The following is a 19476-nucleotide window of genomic DNA, read 5'->3' on the forward strand; positions in this document are numbered from 1 at the left end:
TAACTTAGTAGTAGTAAGAGTAGTAGTGATTACTATTAAGATTAGATTAAATTAGATTGGGTGTGTGGTTCTCTTCCTTAATATTTTAGTTTAATTTAATTCATGTCTTTTATCTGTTAAAGCTGTTGTCAGATTCAATTTAATTTAACATATACTACTAACTGAATCGAAAAACATCCCAGACTCTTGTGCACACAATTGCAACCAATGCGGGAGTTGAGGGTGCTGTTGTTGTTGGCAAACTATTGGAATAGAAGAACCCTGATCTTAGGTATGATGCAGCAAAAAGTTAGTGTTCCTTGTTTTATTTTTCATTGATGTTTACATGTCAAAAGATAAGGTCGAGCAGCATCACTAATTCTCCTATTAACTTCTTTTTCTCATGATCAGGTGAATATGTTAATATGGTTAAACTTTTTGACCCTGATCTTAGGTATGATGCAGCAAAAGGTTAGTGTTCCTTGTTTTAGGTTCTTGTGAGAATTAAAAAATGCATTTTGATTTAATCTTTTATTTGGTGTGATTGGCAGTCTTAGAAATTTAATAATTATATTTTTTAGTCCCACCAAATATAATACTGATCCGTGGCGATTCAGGGTTTTGGTAGGAGCTAAAGAGCTTGTTGGAGTTGAAAGTGTAATTTTGTTGAATATGAAGTGTTCCATTGAAGATCAGAGAAGATGTGAAGCTGGTGCTGAGTGCCGAGGTGATAAGTAGCGCTCTTTTTTTTTTGTTCTTGTTTGTAGATATTGTTTTAACTTATTGTCCCAATTGCCTCATGATTGTTGTAATTTGGCTCTGTGATATATCTATTATGGAGTTGGATTTACTTGGCTGTTGGGGAGGAGAATGATTTTGCCAGTTTGGTGTAGTTGAAATTCCATTAACATGGCCTTGGCAACCAATTTTCCCAAATGTAGAAACATTCTTATAGAAGTGCTGTCATTGTATTTTTCTTGAAATGTCTACAGGCAATCATATGTTTGAAATTAGTTTCTGTCAAAATTATTAAATTTAGTTGCTAGTTGCTAGTCATTTTATCTGCGTTTCGGAAAGATAGCGATTTGATAGTTAATCCCTTAATCAGTTATGACAAGGTACTATATTCTTGGCTTGGATAATAGTATGAAGAGATTGACAGAATTTAGTTATACCTAGGTGATCATGGGACCAAAAATCCAAGTTTACTAGAACTTGTAGGACTCAGTCAACTGTGTTAATGATTAAGAATTAAGTAAATGGGACCAAAATTAATGTTATTGTTGTGATTACTAAAAATCAATTCATGGAGTTGTGACTCAGTCATAACAACAACATGCAGTTTACTTAATTCTTAATATGATTTTAAAACAAGTTCTTGATAACTTAAATTAAAAACTATCTAAAAAAGCGTCAGGTCAACTCATATAAAATAACCTCAATGTTGCTGACATAAACCTCCTGTCATCTGGTAAGGATAAGGATAGTATTAAATAGAGACCCAAACGTTTGTCCAAGAAAAATGTTGATGTCTACAAAGCAATTGAATAAGGACAAACATTTATTTTATAGTTGAATTTGAACACTGATTGATTTTATGGTGCAGAAAATACAATAGCATCTTATCCTATTGAGTACATTCCAAATGCCAAATTGCCATGTGTTGGTCCTCATCCAAAGAATGTTATACTTTTGGCTTGTGATGCCTTTGGTGTGCTACCACCTGTTAGTAAGCTAAACCTTGCACAGACCATGTACCATTTCATCAGTGGTTACACTGCTTTGGTATGTATCAGATCATAGACATAATTATATCTTTATTCTTACACCTTATCTTATGGTGATAATTATATTTTTAATTGATAACTTTAGGTGCTGGCACTGAGGATGGTATTAAGGAGCCAACAGTAACTTTCTCAGCTTTTTTTGGTGCTGCTTTCATAATGCTACACCCAACAAAGTATGCTACAATGCTTGCTGAGAAGATGGAGAAGCACGGCGCTACCGGCTGGCTTGTTAACACGAGTTGGTCTGGTGGCAGGTAAGCGTCGTCGGAATGATTGTCCTTTTTAAGGCTTTTGTTAATTACATGTTTAATAGGATTATTTACTTGTTTAATGCAGGTATGGTTATGGTAGCCGTATCAAGCTACCCTATACAAGAAAAATCATTGATGCTATTCACTCTGGAAGCCTCTTAAATGCTGAGTACAAAAAGACTGAGATTTTTGGGTTTGAGATCCCAACTGAAGTTGAAGGGGTCCCTTCAGAAATTCTTGATCCTATTAACGCTGTTAGTAGTTTGTGTTGGGTGTGTATGTCTAACCAATTCAAAATATTATAGCCTATAGGACTATCATATTTATGTTGTCTTGAAACTTTATGTTGAATCTTTAATTCTTTATGTTAGAGGATTATTTATTATTTTGATAAGTTTGTAAATTGATTATATCTAATATTAAGTACAAATTTTATTTTTATATTTAAAAGTTTAGTTGCCTCGTTATCTAATATTTAGTATAAATTTTATTTCTATATTTAAAAGTTTATTTGTATTAATTGTCAACTATTTTTTCAATAAAAAATAAAAAAATATGGCTATTAAAATCGACGACACCCTTGTCGCTTTTTAAATTTAAAATAGACAAAAGAAAATAAAAAAATTGAAGACATGTTTGTCGATATTTTAATAATTAAATCGACGGCTGTGCTGTCAATTTTAATGAATCAAATATCGACGAAAAGGTTGTCGATTTTATATAATAATAATAATATCGATGGCAAACCTGTCAATTTTATTAAGCAGGTAAAATTCTTAGCCTCATATTATAGACGGAAAGGTTGTTGATTTTATTGAATTATTATCGACGGCCTGGCAAGCCGTCGATTTTATTAGAATTTTGAAAAATCGACAAGTTTAATAGCAACCTAACAAATGGATTCTTGTCGGTAAAGAATTTCACAAATGAATTCTCGTTGCTAGTATAGTTTCTAAACCAACAATAATCCTTTCGTACAAAAATTTGATTCTCACTAAAACAAACCCAATAAATTAAACCGAAGTATTTAAATCTCGGGTCGTCTCTCAAGGAATTGCAGGGAAGTATGCTTATGATTGGTTATGGAAAAGTATATGATGAGCGGATAATTTATACGCTTTTTGACATTGTTTTTACATAGTTTTTAGTATGGTTTAGTTAGTTTTTAGTATATTTTTATTAGTTTTTAAATAAAAATCACATTTCTGGACTTTACTATGAGTTTGTGTATTTTTCTGTGATTTCAGGTATTTTCTGGCTGAAATTGAGGGACTTGAGCAAAAACCAGATTCAGAGGTTGAAGAAGGACTGCAGACGATGTTGGATTCTGACCTCCCTGCACTCAAAGTAGATTTTCTTGAGCTACAGAAGTCCAAATGGTACGGTCTCAATTGCGTTGGAAAGTACACATCTAGGGTTTCCACCAATATATAATAGTCCATACTTTTTTCGAGTTTAGACGACGCAAACTGGCGTTCAACGCCAGCTTCCTGCCCCATTCTGGAGTCAAACGCCAGAAACAGGTTGCAAAGTGGAGTTAAACGCCAGAAACAGGTTATAAACTGGCGTTCAACTCCAAGAAAGACCTCTCCACATGAAAGCTTCAATGCCCAGCCCAAGCACACACCAAGTGGGCCCCGGAAGTGGATTTCTGCATCATTTACTCATTTCTGTAACCCTAGTAACTAGTTTAGTATAAATAAGACTTTTTACTATTGTATTTACATCTGGAGATCATCTTTGATCAGTTTTATGCTACCTTAGACTTAGAGGGAGGCTGGCCATTCGGCCATGCCTGAACCTTCATCACTTATGTATTGTCAACGGTAGAGTTTCTACACACCATAGATTAAGGTGTGGAGCTCTGCTGTTCCTTGAGTATTAATGCAAAGTACTATTGTTTTTCTATTCAATTCAAGCTTATTCTCATTCTAAGATATTCATTCGCACCCAAGAATATGATGAATGTGATGATTATGTGACGCTCATCACCATTCTCACCTATGAACGTGTGCCTGACAACCACTTCCGTTCTACATGAAGATGAGATAGAATGAGTATCTCTTAGATATCTAATACAGGGAACTGAGTCCGAGATATTAGAGTCTTCGTGGTATAAGTTAGAACCCATGGATGGCCATTCCTGAGATCCGGAAAGTCTAAACCTTGTCTGTGGTATTCCGAGTAGGATCTGGGAAGGGATGGCTGTAACGAGCTTCAAACTTGCGAGTGCTGGGCGTAGTGACAGATGCAAAAGGATAGTAAATCCTATTCCAGTATGATCGAGAACCGACAGATGATTAGCCATGCAGTGACAGCGCATTGGACCATTTTCACAGAGAGGACGGGATGTAGCCATTGACAACGGTGATGCCCAACATACAGCTTACCATGGAAAGGAGTATGAAGGATTGGATGAAAGCAGTAGGAAAGCAGAGATTCAGGAGGAACTAAGCAACTCCATACGCTTATCTGAAACTCTCACCAATGAATTACATAAGTATCTCTATCTTTATTTTATTTTATTTATACTTTAATTATCAATTTACCATAACCATTTGAATCCGCCTGACTGAGATTTACAAGGTGACCATAGCTTGCTTCAAGCCGACAATCTCTGTGGGATCGACCCTTACTCACATAAGGTTTATTACTTGGACGACCCAGTGCACTTGCTGGTTAGTTGTGCGAAGTTGTGACAAAGTGTGATTCACGTTTGAGAGCACCAAGCCTTTGGCGCCATTGTTGAGGATCACAATTTCGTGCACCAAGTTTTTGGCGCCATTGCCGGGGAGGGAACAACAATTTCACATTTGTTGTCGGCAACAACAGTGCCATGTTTTTGGTCTGGCAACAACACCAAGTTTTTGGCGCCGTTGCCGGGGATCGTTCGAGTTTGGACAACTGACGGTTCATCTTGTTGCTCAGATTAGGTAAATTTATTTTAATTTTAAGCTTTTTGTTTTTATTATTCTTAATTTTGAAAAAATAAAAATAAATATTTTCAAAAATATTTTTTTCTTCAGAATTTTTAAGAATGAATTCTAATGTTTCATGATGATTTGTTGAATCCTGGCTGGCTGTAAGCCATGTCTAATCTTTTGGACCGAGGTTTCAACTTATCATCACAAGAGCTTGTTGTTCTTCACCCATTTAGCAGTTACACACATAGTTGTTGTATACATGGGAGGTATCAATATCTGCTGAAGCTTGGCTGGCCATTGGCCATGTCTAGTGTTTTGGACCGGAGCTTTCACTGAAAGCTTGGCTGGCTAGTAAGCCATGTCTAATTCCTGGACCGGAGCTTTAGACTAACATTGCAGATTCCTGGAATTCTTATTGAAAATTTTGAAATCCTTATTTTTCTTTTTCCAAAATATTTTTGAAAAATATCAAAAAATTTTTAATAAAATAAAAAAAAACCAAAAATTTGATGTTTCGTGTTTGAGTCTAGTGTCAATTTTTAAGTTTGGTGTCAATTGCATGTTTTTATAATTTTCTTTAAATTTTTGAAAACACATGCATTGAGTCTCTTTCTTGTTCTTCATGATCTTCAAGTTGTTCTTGATGAACCTCCTTGTTTGATCTTCATATTTTCTTGTTTTGTGTCTCTTCTTGTTTTTCATATGCATTGTTGCATTCATAGTATCTAAAATTTAAAAATTTCTAAGTTTGGTGTCTTGCATGTTTTCTTTTCTTGAAAATTTTTCAAAAATAAGTTCTTGATGTTCATCATGATCTTCAAAGTGTTCTTGGTGTTCATCTTGACATTCAAAGTATTCTTGCATATTTTTCTTGTTTTGATTCATAATTTTTATGTCTTGCATCATTTTTGTGTTTTTCTCTCTCCTTATTAAAAATTCAAAAATAAAAAAAATATCTTTTCATATTTTCACTCAAAATTTTCGAAAATTTGAGTTGACTTTTTCAAAACTTTTTAAAATTTAGTTGTCTCTTATGAGTCAAATCAAATTTTCAATTTAAAAATTCGATCTTTTTCAAATCTTTTTCAAAAATCAAATCTTTTTCATTTTTCTTTCATAATTTTCGAAAATTTTCAAAATTTATTTTCAAAATTTTTTTCTTATTTCTATTTCATATTTTCAAAATTAATGCTAACAATTAATGTGATTGATTCAAAAATTTTAAAGTTTGTTACTTGCCTATTAAGAAAGGTTCAATCTTTAAATTTTAAAATCATATCTTTTTGTTTCTTGTTAGTCAAGTAACCAACTTTAATTTTTAAAATCTAATCTTTTTAAATTTCTTTTTCAAATCTTTTTCAAAATAAGTTTCAATCACATCCTTTTCAAAATCAATTTCAAAATCTTTTCTAACTTCTTATCTTTTTAAAATTTGATTTTCAAATCTTTTTCAATTAACCACTTGACTTTTTGTTTGATTTTAAAAGTTTACTATTTCAATCATATCTTTTTCAAAACTACCTAACTAATTATCTCTCTCTAATTTTCGAAAATCACCTTCCTCTTTTTCAAAATTCTTCTAATTAACTAATTGTTTTAAATTTTAATTTTTTTATTTTCGAATTTCTACTTTAACTTTAAATTAAAAACAAAAATATTTTTATTTTATTTAATTTTCGAAAACTCCTCTCTCTCATATTCTTCTATTTATTTATTTATCTACTAACACACCTCTTTCACTCAAGAATTCGAACTCACTCCTCCCCTCTGTGTTTGGATTCTTATCTTTTCCTTCTTCTATTCTTCTCTTCTTATACTTACATAAGGAATCTCTATACTGTGACATAGAGGATTCCATATTTTCTTTTGTGTTCTCTTCTTTTTCATATGAGCAGGAACAAGGATAAGAACATTCTTGTTGAAGCTGATCCTGAACCTGAAAGGACTCTGAAGAGGAAGCTAAGGGAAGTTAAAGCACAACTCTCTAGAGAAAATCTGACAGAAATTTTCGAAAAAGAAAGAGACATGGCCGAAAATAATAACAATGCAAGGAAGATGCTTGGTGACTTTACTGCACCAGATTCCAATTTACATGAAAGAAGCATCTCAATCCCTACCATTGGAGCAAACAATTTTGAGCTTAAACCTCAATTAGTTTCTCTGATGCAACAGAACTGCAAGTTTCATGGACTTCCATCTGAAGATCCTTTTCAGTTCTTAACTGAATTCTTGCAGATCTGTGATACTATTAAGACCAATGGGGTTGATCCCGAGGTCTACAGGCTTATGCTTTTCCCGTTTGCTGTAAGAGACAGAGCTAGAATATGGTTGGACTCTCAATCTAAGGGTAGCCTGAACTCTTGGGATAAGCTGGTCACGGCTTTCTTAGCCAAGTTCTTTCCTCCTCAAAAGCTGAGTAAGCTTAGAGTGGATGTTCAAACCTTCAGGTAAAAAGAAGGTGAATCCCTCTATGAAACTTGGGAGAGATACAAGCAACTGACCAAAAAGTGTCCCTCTGACATGCTTTCAGAATGGACCATCCTGAATATATTCTATGATGGTCTATCTGAATTATCTAAGATGTCATTGGACCATTCTGCAGGTGGATCCATTCACCTAAAGAAAATACCTGCAGAAGCTCAGGAATTCATTGATATGGTTACAAATAACCAGTTCATGTACACTTCTGAAAGGAATCCTGTGAGTAATGGGACGCCTCAGAGGAAGAAAGTTCTTGAAATTGATGCTCTGAATGCCATATTGGCTCATAACAAAATATTGACTCAGCAAGTCAATATGATTTCTCAGAGTCTGAATGGATTGAAGAAATCATCCAACAGTACTATAGAGGCATCTTCTGAAGAAGAAGCTTATGATCCTGAGAACCCTGCAATAGCAGAGGTGAATTACATGGGTGAACCCTATGGAAACACATATAATCCTTCATGGAGAAATCATCCAAATTTCTCATGGAAGGATCAACAAAAGCCTCAACAAGGCTTTAATAATGGTGGAAGAAACAGGTTTAGCAATAGCAAGCCTTTTCCATCATCCACTCAGCAACAGACAGAGAATTCTGAGCAGATTCCATCTAGCTTAGCAAATATAGTCTCTGATCTATCCAAGGCCACTTTAAGTTTCATAAATGAAACAAGGTCCTCCATTAGAAATTTAGAGGCACAAGTGGGCCAGCTGAGCAAAAAGGTCACTGAAACTCCTCCTAGTACTCCCCCAAGCAATACAGAAGAAAATTCAAAGAGAGAGTGCAAGGCCATTGATTTGACCATCATGGCCGAACCTACAAGGGAGGGGGAGGACGTGAATCCTAGTGAGGAAGACCTTCTGGGATGTTCAGTGTCCAATAAGGAGTTTCCCTTTGAGGAACCAAAGGAATCTGAGGCTTAACTAGAGACCATAGAGATTCCATTGAACCTCATTCTGCCCTTCATGAGCTCTGATGAGTATTCTTCTTCTGAAGAGAATGAAGACGTCACTGAAGAGCAAGTTGCTAAGTACCTTGGTGCAATCATGAAGCTGAATGCCAAATTATTTGGTAATGAGACTTGGGAAGATGAACCTCCCTTGCTCACTAATGAACTGAATGCATTGGATAGGCAGAAATTACCTCAAAAGAAACAGGATCCTAGTAAATTCCTAATTCCCTGTAACATAGGCACCATGACCTTTGAGAAGGCTCTGTGTGACCTGGGGTTAGGAATAAACTTAATGCCACTCTCTGTAATGGAGAAACTTGGGATCTTTGAGGTGCAAGCTGCCAGAATCTCATTAGAGATGGCAGACAACTCCAGAAAACAGGCTTATGGACAGGTAGAGGACGTGTTAGTAAAGGTTGAAGGCCTTTACATCCCTGCTGATTTCATAATCCTAGACACTGGGAAGGATGAGGATGAATCCATCTTTCTTGGAAGACCCTTCCTAGCCACAACAAAAGCTGTGATTGATGTGGACAGAGGAGAGTTGGTCCTTCAACTGAATGAGGACAACCTTGTGTTTAAAACTCAAGGATCTCCCTCTGTAACCATTGAGAGGAAGCATGAAAATCTTCTCTCACTGCAGAGTCAATCAAAGCCCCCACAGTCAAACTCTAAGTTTGGTGTTGGGAGGCCACAACCAAACTCAAAGTTTGGTGTTGAACCCCCACATTCAAACTCTAAGTTTGGTGTTGGGAGGTCCCAACAATGCTCTGAACATCTATGAGGCTCCATGAGAGCTCACTGTCAAGCTATTGACATTAAAAAAGCGCTTGTTGGGAGGCAACCCAATGTTATTTAATTTTATTTTTATTGTTATTTCGTGTTTCATTAGGTTGATGATCATGTGAAGTCACAAAAACTACTGAAAAATCAAAGACAGAATGAAAAACAGCATTAAAAATAGCACACCCTGGAGGAGGAGCATTCTGGCGTTTAAACGCCAGAAACAAGCATCTACCTGGCGTTAAACGCCAAAAACAGGCTACATTTGGGCGTTTAACGCCAGAAACAAGCAGCAGTCTGGCGTTAAACGCCAGGATTGCACAGCAAGGGCGTTTTATACGCCTAATTGGAGCAGGGATGTTAAGCCCTTGACCCCACTGGATATGTGGATCCCACAAGATCCCCACCTACCTTCTTCTCTCTTTTTCACACCTTTTTCATATCTCTCTTCCCCAAAATATCCTTCACCAATCACCTCAATCACTCTTCTCCATCACCTCTTAACCACTCACATCCATCCACTCTTCTCCATAAACCCCACCTACCTCAAAAATTCAAATTCTTTTCCCTCCCAAACCCAACCCTAATGGCCGAACCCTACACCTCCCCCCACTCCTATATAAACCCATCCTTCCTTCTTCATTTTCACACAACACAACCCTTTCTTCTTCCCCTTGGCTGAATACACTCCCTCTCCCTCTCCTCAATCTTTCTTATTCTTCTCCTTCTTTCTTTCTTCTTTTGCTCGGGGACGAGCAAATATTTTAAGTTTGGTGTGGTAAAAGCATTGCTTTTTGTTTTTCCATGACCATTTATGACACCTAAGGCCAGAAAAACCTCTAGAAAGAGGAAAGGGAAGGCAATTGCTTCCACTTCTGAGTCATGGGAGATGGAGAGATTCATCTCAAAAGCTCATCACTAAGAAAAGGATGGAGCAAACAAGAGAGCCCACTTATGGACCTCAACAAGAGCATGAGGAAATTCCACACCATGAAATCCCTGAGATGCCTCAAGGGATGCACTTCCCTCCACAAAACTATTGGGAGCAAATCAACACCTCCCTAGGAGAATTAAGTTCCAACATGGGACAACTAAGGATGGAGCACTAAGAGCACTCCATCATTCTCCATGAGATTAGAGAAGATCAAAGAGCTATGAGGGAGGAGCAACAAAGACAAGGAAGAGACATAGAGGAGCTCAAGAGCACCATTGGTTCTTCAAGAAGAGGAAGACGCCACCCTCACTAAGGTGGACCCGTTCCTTAATCTCCTTGTTCTTATTTTCCTGTTTTTCATTTACTGTGCTTCATGCTTAATTATGTTTGTGTCTTTACTATATGATCACTAGTGTCTAAGTGTCTATGTCTTAAAGTTATGAATGTCCTATGAATACATCACCTCTCTTAAATGAAAAATGTTTTAATTACAAAAGAACAAAAAGTACATGAATTTCGAATTCATCCTTGAAATTAGTTTAATTATTTTGATGTGGTGACAATACTTTTGTTTTCTGAATGAATGCTTGAACAGTGCATATGTCTTTTGATATTGTGGTTTATGAATGTTAAATATGTTGGCTCTTGAAAGAATGATGAAAAAGGAGAAATGTTATTGATAATCTAAAAAATTATAAAATTGATTCTTAAAGCAAGAAAAAGCAGTGAATGCAAAAGCTTGCAGAAAAAAATGTGAAAAAAATAGCGAAAAAAAAGGAAAAAAGAGAAAGAAAAAGAAAAAGCAAGCAGAAAAAGCCAAAAGCTCTTAAAACCAAAAGGCAAGAGCAAAAAGCCAATAGCCCTTAAAACCAAAAGGCAAGGGTAATAAAAAAGGATCCAAGGCTTTGAGCATCAGTGGATAGGAGGGCCTAAAGAAATTAAATCATGGCCTAAGCGGCTAAACCAAGCTGTCCCTAACCATGTGCTTGTGGCGTGAAGGTGTCAAGTGAAAACTTGAGACTAAGCGGTTAAAGTCAAGGTCCAAAGCAAAAAAAGAGTGTGCTTAAGAACCCTGGACACCTCTAATTGGGGACTCTAGCTAAGCTGAGTCACAATCTGAAAAGGTTCACCCAGTTATGTGTCTGTGGCATTTATGTATCCGGTGGTAATACTGGAAAACAAAGTGCTTAGGGCCACGGCCAAGACTCATAAAGTAACTGTGTTTAAGAATCAACATACTGTACTAGGAGAATCAATAACACTATCTAAATTCTAAGTTCCTATAGATGCCAATCATTTTGAACTTCAATGGATAAACTGAGATGCCAAAACTATTCAAGAGGCAAAAAGCTACTAGTCCCGCTCATCTAATTGGAGCTAAGTTTTATTGATAGTTTGTAATTTATAGTATATTCTCTTCTTTTTATCCTACTTGATTTTCAGTTGCTTGGGGACAAGCAACAATTTAAGTTTGGTGTTGTGATGAGCGGATAATTTATACGCTTTTTGGCATTGTTTTTACATAGTTTTTAGTATGATTTAGTTAGTTTTTAGTATATTTTTATTAGTTTTTAAATAAAAATCACATTTCTGAACTTTACTATTATTTTGTGTGTTTTTCTGTGATTTCAGGTATTTTTTGGCTGAAATTGAGGGACTTGAGCAAAAACCAGATTCAGAGGTTGAAGAAGGACTACAGATGCTGTTGGATTCTGACCTCCCTGCACTCAAAGTGGATTTTCTGGAGCTAAAGAAGTCCAAATGATTCGATCTCAATTGAGTTGGAAAGTAGACATCCAGGGCTTTCCAGCAATATATAATAGTCCATACTTTTTTCGAGTTTAGACGACGCAAACTGGCGTTCAACGCCAGCTTCCTGCCCTATTCTAGAGTCAAACGCCAGAAACAGATTGCAAAGTGGAGTTAAACGCCAGAAACAGGTTATAAACTACTGTTCAACTCCAAGAAAGACCTCTTCACGTGAAAGCTTCAATTCTCAGCCCAAGCACACACCAAGTGGGCCCCAGAAGTAGATTTCTGCATCATTTACTCATTTCTGTAACCCTAGTAACTAGTTTAGTATAAATAGGACTTTTTACTATTGTATTTACATCTGGAGATCATCTTTGATCAGTTTTATGCTACCTTAGACTTAGAGGGAGGCTGGCCATTCGGCCATGCCTGAACCTTCATCACTTATGTATTGTCAATGGTAGAGTTTCTACACACCATAGATTAAGGTGTGGAGCTCTGCTGTTCCTTGAGTATTAATGCAAAGTACTATTGTTTTTCTATTCAATTCAAGCTTATTCTCATTCTAAGATATTCATTCGCACCCAAGAACATGATGAATGTGATGATTATGTGACGCTCATCACCATTCTCACCTATGAACGCGTGCCTGACAACCACTTCCGTTCTACATGAAGATGAGATAGAATGAGTATCTCTTAGATATCTAATACAGGAGACCGAGTCCGAGATATTAGAGTCTTCGTGGTATAAGTTAGAACCCATGGATGGCCATTCCTGAGATCCGGAAGTCTAAACCTTATCTGTGGTATTCCGAGTAGGATCTGGGAAGGGATGGCTGTGACGAGCTTCAAACTCGCCAGTGCTGGGCGTAGTGACAGACGCAAAAGGATAGTAAATCCTATTCCAGTATGATCGAGAACCGACAGATGATTAGCCATGCAGTGACAGCGCATTGGACCATTTTCACAGAGAGGACGGGATGTAGCCATTGACAACGGTGATGCCCAACATACAGCTTGCCATGGAAAGGAGTATGAAGGATTGGATGAAAGCAGTAGGAAAGCAGAGATTCAGGAGGAACTAAGCAACTCCATACGCTTATCTGAAACTCTCACCAATGAATTACATAAGTATCTCTATCTTTATTTTATTTTATTTATACTTTAATTATCAATTTACCATAACCATTTGAATCCGCCTGACTGAGATTTACAAGGTAACCATAGCTTGCTTCAAGCCGACAATCTCCGTGGGATCGACCTTTACTCACGTAAGGTTTATTACTTGGACGACCCAGTGCACTTGCTGGTTAGTTGTGCGAAGTTGTGACAAAGTGTGATTCACGTTTGAGAGCACCAAGCCTTTGGCGCCATTGTTGAGGATCACAATTTCGTGCACCAGTATATTTTTGGGGTTTTTAAATAAGGAACAAGAAAAATAAATTGCAAGAAAGTAAATTAATAACTAAGAAAGGCTCTTGGCAAGGTATGAGAATTAGACGTCCTATCCTAGTTATCCTTATCAATTGTGATGAGAATTGTTCATTGCTCCCACTTAGTTAACCCTTACGGAATAAAGGAAAGTCAAGTGGACTAATCAATTTGATTCCTCAAGTCCTAGTCAACTCCTAAGGAAAGACTAGCTTTAGAGGGATCCAAACCAACCAGCAACTCCCAATTATCAATCAACAAAGGAGTTTGATAACTCAAGAGTCTCCAATTACTCAACCAAAGCTAAGAATGTAAAAAGATAAATTAAAATCATAAATATGAAATACCTCAAATTGCATTAAATAAAGAAATCAAATCTAACATAGAGTTCATAAACCAAATTGGGAAAATAAATAAACTAGAATAATAGAATAAATAAAAGTAGAAGAGAAACTAAATTAAAGGAACATTGAACCTGGAATTGAGAAGAAATAAACCTAAAACTAAGAGAAATCCTAAAACCTAGAGAAAGAAGAGAGCCTCTCACTCTAGAAAACTACATCTAAAATCTCAAATTATGTGAATGAATATTGTCTGTTGAGTCTCTGCTTGTCCCCTGGCTTTAGTCTGTGTTTCTAGGCTGAGAACTGGGTCCAAACTCAGCCCAAAATCGCCCCTAGCATTTTCTACGATTTCTACAGGTAGCGCATGTCACGCGTACGCGTCAGTCACGTGTACGCGTCAGTCACGTGTACGCGTCGATTGACAAAAATTCTGGTCACGCGTACACGTCGCTTGTCTTCTGCGCTAGTCACGCGTAGGCGTCAGGTACGTGCACGCGTCGTCGTGCAAACTCCAATTCACGCGTACGCGTCAGGTACGCGCATGTGTCGATCCTCGCTGGTTGTCCCCTTTATTTATTGTGTTCTTTCTATTTTTGCAAGCTTCATTTCTATCCTCTAAGCCATTCCTGCCCCATAAAGCCTGAAAACACTTAACGCACAGATCTCGGCATCGAATGGTAATGAGAGAGGATTAATAATTAACAATTTTAAGGCCAAAGAAGCATGTTTTCAATCATAGCACAGAATTAAGAAGGAAAATGTATAACATGCGAATTATATGAATAAGTGTGAGTTTAGTGGATAAAATCGACTCAATTAAGTACAAAATATACCACGAAATAGTGGTGCATCACGACCACCACTGCCGTCGATTTTGCCGTCAATTTTTAATATTATCGACGGCCTAGCCGTTGATTTGGCCGTCGATTTTAATTGTGTTTCTTGTAGTGAGACGAGTTCGCGTAGGGAAGAGAGAAATGCGTCTGAGAGAGAGAACGAGCACGAGAGGAAGGAGACGACCGTTCTCATCGCTGCTAGAGGTTCCACCGCCGTCGTTGGTGCCAACCGAAGTCACCGCCGCCTTTGCAAGCTTTTTCCCAGGTGTTTTTCGCCGTTGCTGGAGAAACACTTCTAAAACTACTCAGATCCGCTGGTAACACTACCTTGGTACCAATCTGATTTTGGCTTTTCCTTTCTTGAATTTGTCTTGCTTCTATTTTGTTCTATTGTTCTGATTATGAGCTTTTGCTTTAACTTGGAATTTCCAGTACCATTCTTGTTGCACTCCGATCGATTTGAATCCACCGCTTTTCTTGGTGTTGTGGTCATTGTTGTTATAACGGGGAGTTAATGTTGTTGCTACTGTTGCAGTTCCGGTTGCTGAAGTTTTGATTTCTATGAGTTTCAATACTAAGGTAGGGTTTTTTTAAAATTTATTTTATCTTATAGATTTGTTATAAATAGATATTCATGTGAGAAACATATGTCTGTGATTATGATTGTCTTATAAATGTGGTTGTTTGCTGGACTGAATGACTGATTGCTTGAGTGGTGTGATTGTTGAAAAGAAATTAGTTTGAAAAGTTATTTAGTTGATTATTATGAAAAGTGATTTTTCTTGGTTTTGAAGTTATTTTGATAATGTAAATGAATCAGCTTTGGAAATGATTTAAGATATGAAAATGAATTAACTTTGGAAGCGGTTTAGTTTTGAATTAGTTTGATTTTATAAATGATTTAATATTTGAGCTGGTTTAATTTTGAAAAATATTTATTATTGGAAATGGTTGGATTTGAACATAATTTGATATTAGAATAGGTTGGATTTTGGAAAATGATTGAGATTTGGAAATGGTTGAGAAAGGATTTGAGGAATGTTTAGATGTGACCCGAAAAGGGTGGCAGAGTCCAAGTTTTAGAGGAGATGCTGCCAAAATTTTATAAAATTGGAAGTTTCATTTGAAGTAATTATTTAAAAAGATTTGGTTTTAAACATTATATGTTTTAAGATTGATTTATTTAGCAAAGAAAGAATTATGTTTTGAATTGGGATTGTTGATGAACGGAATGGAAAGAAGGATGACGAGGATTGACTTTGAAATATAATTTTTGAATGAGTTTGGAAATGAGATATGGATTGATGAATGATGATGATATTGAGAATGACTTAGATATTGATGAATGTTGAATGAATTATTCATATGGCTTATGAATTTGAATTATCTAAGACACGAGTTTCCCTGGGTAGACACAGTGGCTTGCCACCGCTTGCTCCAGGTTGAGACTCGATACTCTGTTGACCCTACGACGTAAGGGTGACCGGGCACTTATAAATTCCCAGGAATGGTACCCCCATTGAGCAATTTGATATATATATATATATATATATATATATATATATATATATATATATATATATATATATATATATATATATATATGAGAAAAAGATATGCATAGACTCATGGGGATGCGCATTGGGGGACAGTCCAAGGGTTTAGCAAACCGGACTTGTCGGGTTGGCTGTATAACCGACAGATGAGCTCATTAGCCATATGACAAACATGCATTATATGCATTTGTATGCTTTGCTTGGGTTTGAATTTGTTTTGGTTTGCCTAATTGTTAAACTGTTATTAACTGCTACCTGAACTATTTGCTGTAACTGCTACCTAAACCTGTGCTTTCCTTGTCTGTTTTGCCTGTATTTGTCCTGGTGTGCTACTTTTGAGAATGTGCTTTGGTGCTAAATTGATGATTGTGTTGATTGATTGCGTAGTTGGTTTCTGATTAAGATTTTCTTATAAGAAAAGAAAGGTTTTGGATTTCTGGATATTTAAATATTGATTTTTGAAAAAGGATTTTTGGATGACTAGTTGTTGTTTTTTTTAAAAGATTCAAAGGTCAAACAATAATCACTGAGCTTAAAAATAGATTTCTCTTTAAATATTTTATTATGACAATTCTGAAACTCTGTGGTGAGACCGTGTGATTAGGTTCTCACCCCTTACAGTTTTATCTTTTCAGGAGACGGATGAAAAAGCTCACGAAGTGTTGTATTGCATTTCGCTTAGTCGATAATGCTGTTTAGTTTTTATTTACTTACCCCTCACCATCAATATTATATTATGTAAGAGGGATAGGAGTTGTAAGATTTGTATGTATATAATATGTATAGGTTACTTGAGTAAGAAGTTTTGTACATGTATATGCTTGTCTTGTTTTATTTAAAAAGTAGTCTTTTTCCGGTTTTCAAAAATAACAGTGATACGATTTCAAGTCAAAGGATCCTATTTTATCATTAAGTATATGAAGTCGTCGTAATACTTCTTGCTATCAGAGTAGTATAACCAGAAGCGTGACATTCTGATAGTGAGGGTGTTATATACACCATTAATATAAAAAATAATTATTTTTGCTGATTTAATATTATATAATTGAATGTATATGTAAAATTGTTTTACACTATACATCAAAATTAAATTTTTAACAAATGTATATTTAATATCACATGATCAACTTGATAAGAATAAACTTATTTATGGGTAGTGTGACAAATTAATTAGCCAATATTTAATTGGTTTGATTTGAAGAGTTAAAAGAAAAAGAGTGAGACTATGGTGTTGGTTTATTTTCAAGGTTCTAAGAACCGGACCAATCATCGAACTGTTCGAGTTACTGGTTTATTGATTTACTGGTTCAACTTTAATTCAACTAAAAAAATCGTTTTAGAATAAAATAATAAACGAATTATAAATAAACATTCTAAAATATAATTATAGTATAATATAAATTTTAAAATATCTTCTAAATTTAAAACACTACATGAAAATGTCATGAACCAAATTCATATGATCTTATCAAAATACAAACTCAAATGTTAAATAGTAAAATGAATGAGGATTAGGATTAGCAGCATCATTTGAAATAGGAAGATTGGCAGGCAAATTATTATTTACAAAGCATTATTATCAGCAATTGCTTTTTAATTAATGCTATCATCCATAACTGAAATCAACAAAATATTCACAAAGTTAAAAACAGCAGCAGCACAGCCAGAAATTAAATAATCATCCATAATACCATAAGGTCCATAACTGAAATCAATAAGGAAATAGTGCAACACGATACTAACAGCAACTCTCAAACGATAAACCCAATCGAAAAACACCATCACTAATAGCACAACAAAGTACTGAACATAGCCAAAAATAAAAAACAATCAGCAACAAAAATTAAAAAACAGCAACAGGTAATCACCCTAAACATAAAATCAAAACACGGCAACAACAGAGTGACAAATCAATTTTTAGAAATAATTCAAAAATAGCAACAGAAATTAAAACACAGTAACAACAGAGTAATAAATCCATTTTCAGAAATAACTTCAACAATAGCTATCCAAAATCAATCATTTGATTGGGTTCACATTCAAAACAGACTCAAGTCACTAAACAGAGCATAAAAGGAAACAATCAAACAACACAAAACCCTGTAACCAGTGCCACTAACCTTCAATGGAGAGCAGGGCGAGCGGCGAGATGCTCGAGGCCTCGAACAGAGACGCCACGAGAAGATGGACGACGTGAGCTAGAAGAAAGGGTTTGGGTTCAGAAAAGAAGGAAGGAGGAAGCCACGGAGGCATCGACAACTATGGACGGTGGTAGCGGCACCATTGAAGAAGTTAGGGTTTTGGTTTGAATTTTGATTTTTGAACTTTGAAGATAGGAGCTTTTTTGCTTTCTGATTTCTTTCACAGTGACGAAAGGAGCGGGTGTTGGGGGAAAGGAGAACACGTTGGGGTTTCTTTTTTTTTAGAAAGCAATCAAAACGTCGTCATTTGTTAAGGATCGGCCGGTTTCCGACCAGTTCGACAGTTTTTGAGCAGTTTCCAAATCAGCGATTTTAGGCATCCGACCGGACCGTTTTCAACGCCGATTCACAATTGAACTGATACGACCAGCCTATTCAGTCCAATTTTCAAAACCATGTTTATTTCACAAAACAAACCAAAAACCATACTATAATCACTATGAATGGTTTGGAAATCACATAAAATCATTTTCTAATTTGAAAAATGGTTTGAAATCAGTTTACATAATGTCAGTTTAAACCGTCTCAAAAGTAAAATGGATTTTAATTTTAAAATTTAATTGAAACTAGTTTATATATAATTTTTAGCATCAAAAAACATGTTTTAATCCGTTTATATACAAGTTATCGATTTGAACCAATTATTTGATAATGAAATAATATAAGTTAATAGTCAAAATCATCCCTAAAAGATCATCCAATCTCCATTTTGATCTCTGAAAGATAAAATTAATCAAATTAGTTCCCAAAAATAATCGTATGAGTAGAGTTCATCCTTCTGTCATCTCAATTAATGATGTGACTAATGTTCACTGACGTGAAACGTTAATTGATAACGTAACACACTCCAAAACATCGTAGTTTTGTTTTTTGTTTTTTTTTTTTTTTACCTCCAAGGGTTGAAATGATGTCGTTTGATGTCCAAGATGGGATATTCAGCCGTGTTTCTCTCCATTACCACCTCCCATGGGTGGCTCTTTATAGGTGACTCTCTTTCTCACCTGCTGCTCACGCGGGTCTTTCTAATTTGGGTTGTCAAGAGGACAATGAGGGTTCTTGGTCAATTGGAATTTTTTATGGTGAATCCCCCTTCAATTTTAAACTCATAAAATCTGTGAGTTTTTCTCAAAGTCTTAATCTTTTTGTTTTTATTTGTAGAATTTATAGGGATGGCAATGGGTCCCCATGGGGGCGGGGACATGCCCTCCGTCTCCGCCACCTATAATCCATCCTCGTTCCCGCCCCGTCCCTGCGACGGGTAA

At 35.9% G+C, this 19476-nt stretch overlaps 1 protein-coding gene across 1 annotated transcript; it reads left to right on the forward strand.

Moving 5' to 3' along the window:
* Positions 1 to 207: 207 nt before the first annotated feature.
* LOC107637080 (phosphoenolpyruvate carboxykinase (ATP) 1-like) lies at positions 208 to 19476 on the forward strand. Its single transcript, XM_088484970.1, has 7 exons — positions 208 to 271; positions 391 to 450; positions 608 to 706; positions 1586 to 1768; positions 1852 to 2020; positions 2103 to 2293; positions 19382 to 19476. The coding sequence occupies exons 1-7, from the start codon at positions 208 to 210 to the stop codon at positions 19474 to 19476; spliced, it is 861 nt and encodes a 286-aa protein (XP_088341096.1).

Source organism: Arachis ipaensis, chromosome B4 (assembly GCF_059453495.1).
Source record: "Arachis ipaensis isolate K30076 ecotype BB chromosome B4, ASM5945349v1, whole genome shotgun sequence".
Taxonomy (NCBI): Eukaryota; Viridiplantae; Streptophyta; class Magnoliopsida; order Fabales; family Fabaceae; genus Arachis; species Arachis ipaensis.

Excerpts from the sequence above, each read along its gene's own strand:
- LOC107637080 (XM_088484970.1), top strand. The coding sequence starts at position 208 with ATGCGGGAGTTGAGGGTGCTGTTGTTGTTGGCAAACTATTGGAATAGA. Across the intron at positions 707-1,585 it reads AGCTGGTGCTGAGTGCCGAG|AAAATACAATAGCATCTTAT; the intron begins GTGATAAGTAGC and ends TTTATGGTGCAG. Across the intron at positions 1,769-1,851 it reads TGGTTACACTGCTTTGGTAT|GTGCTGGCACTGAGGATGGT; the intron begins GTATCAGATCAT and ends TGATAACTTTAG.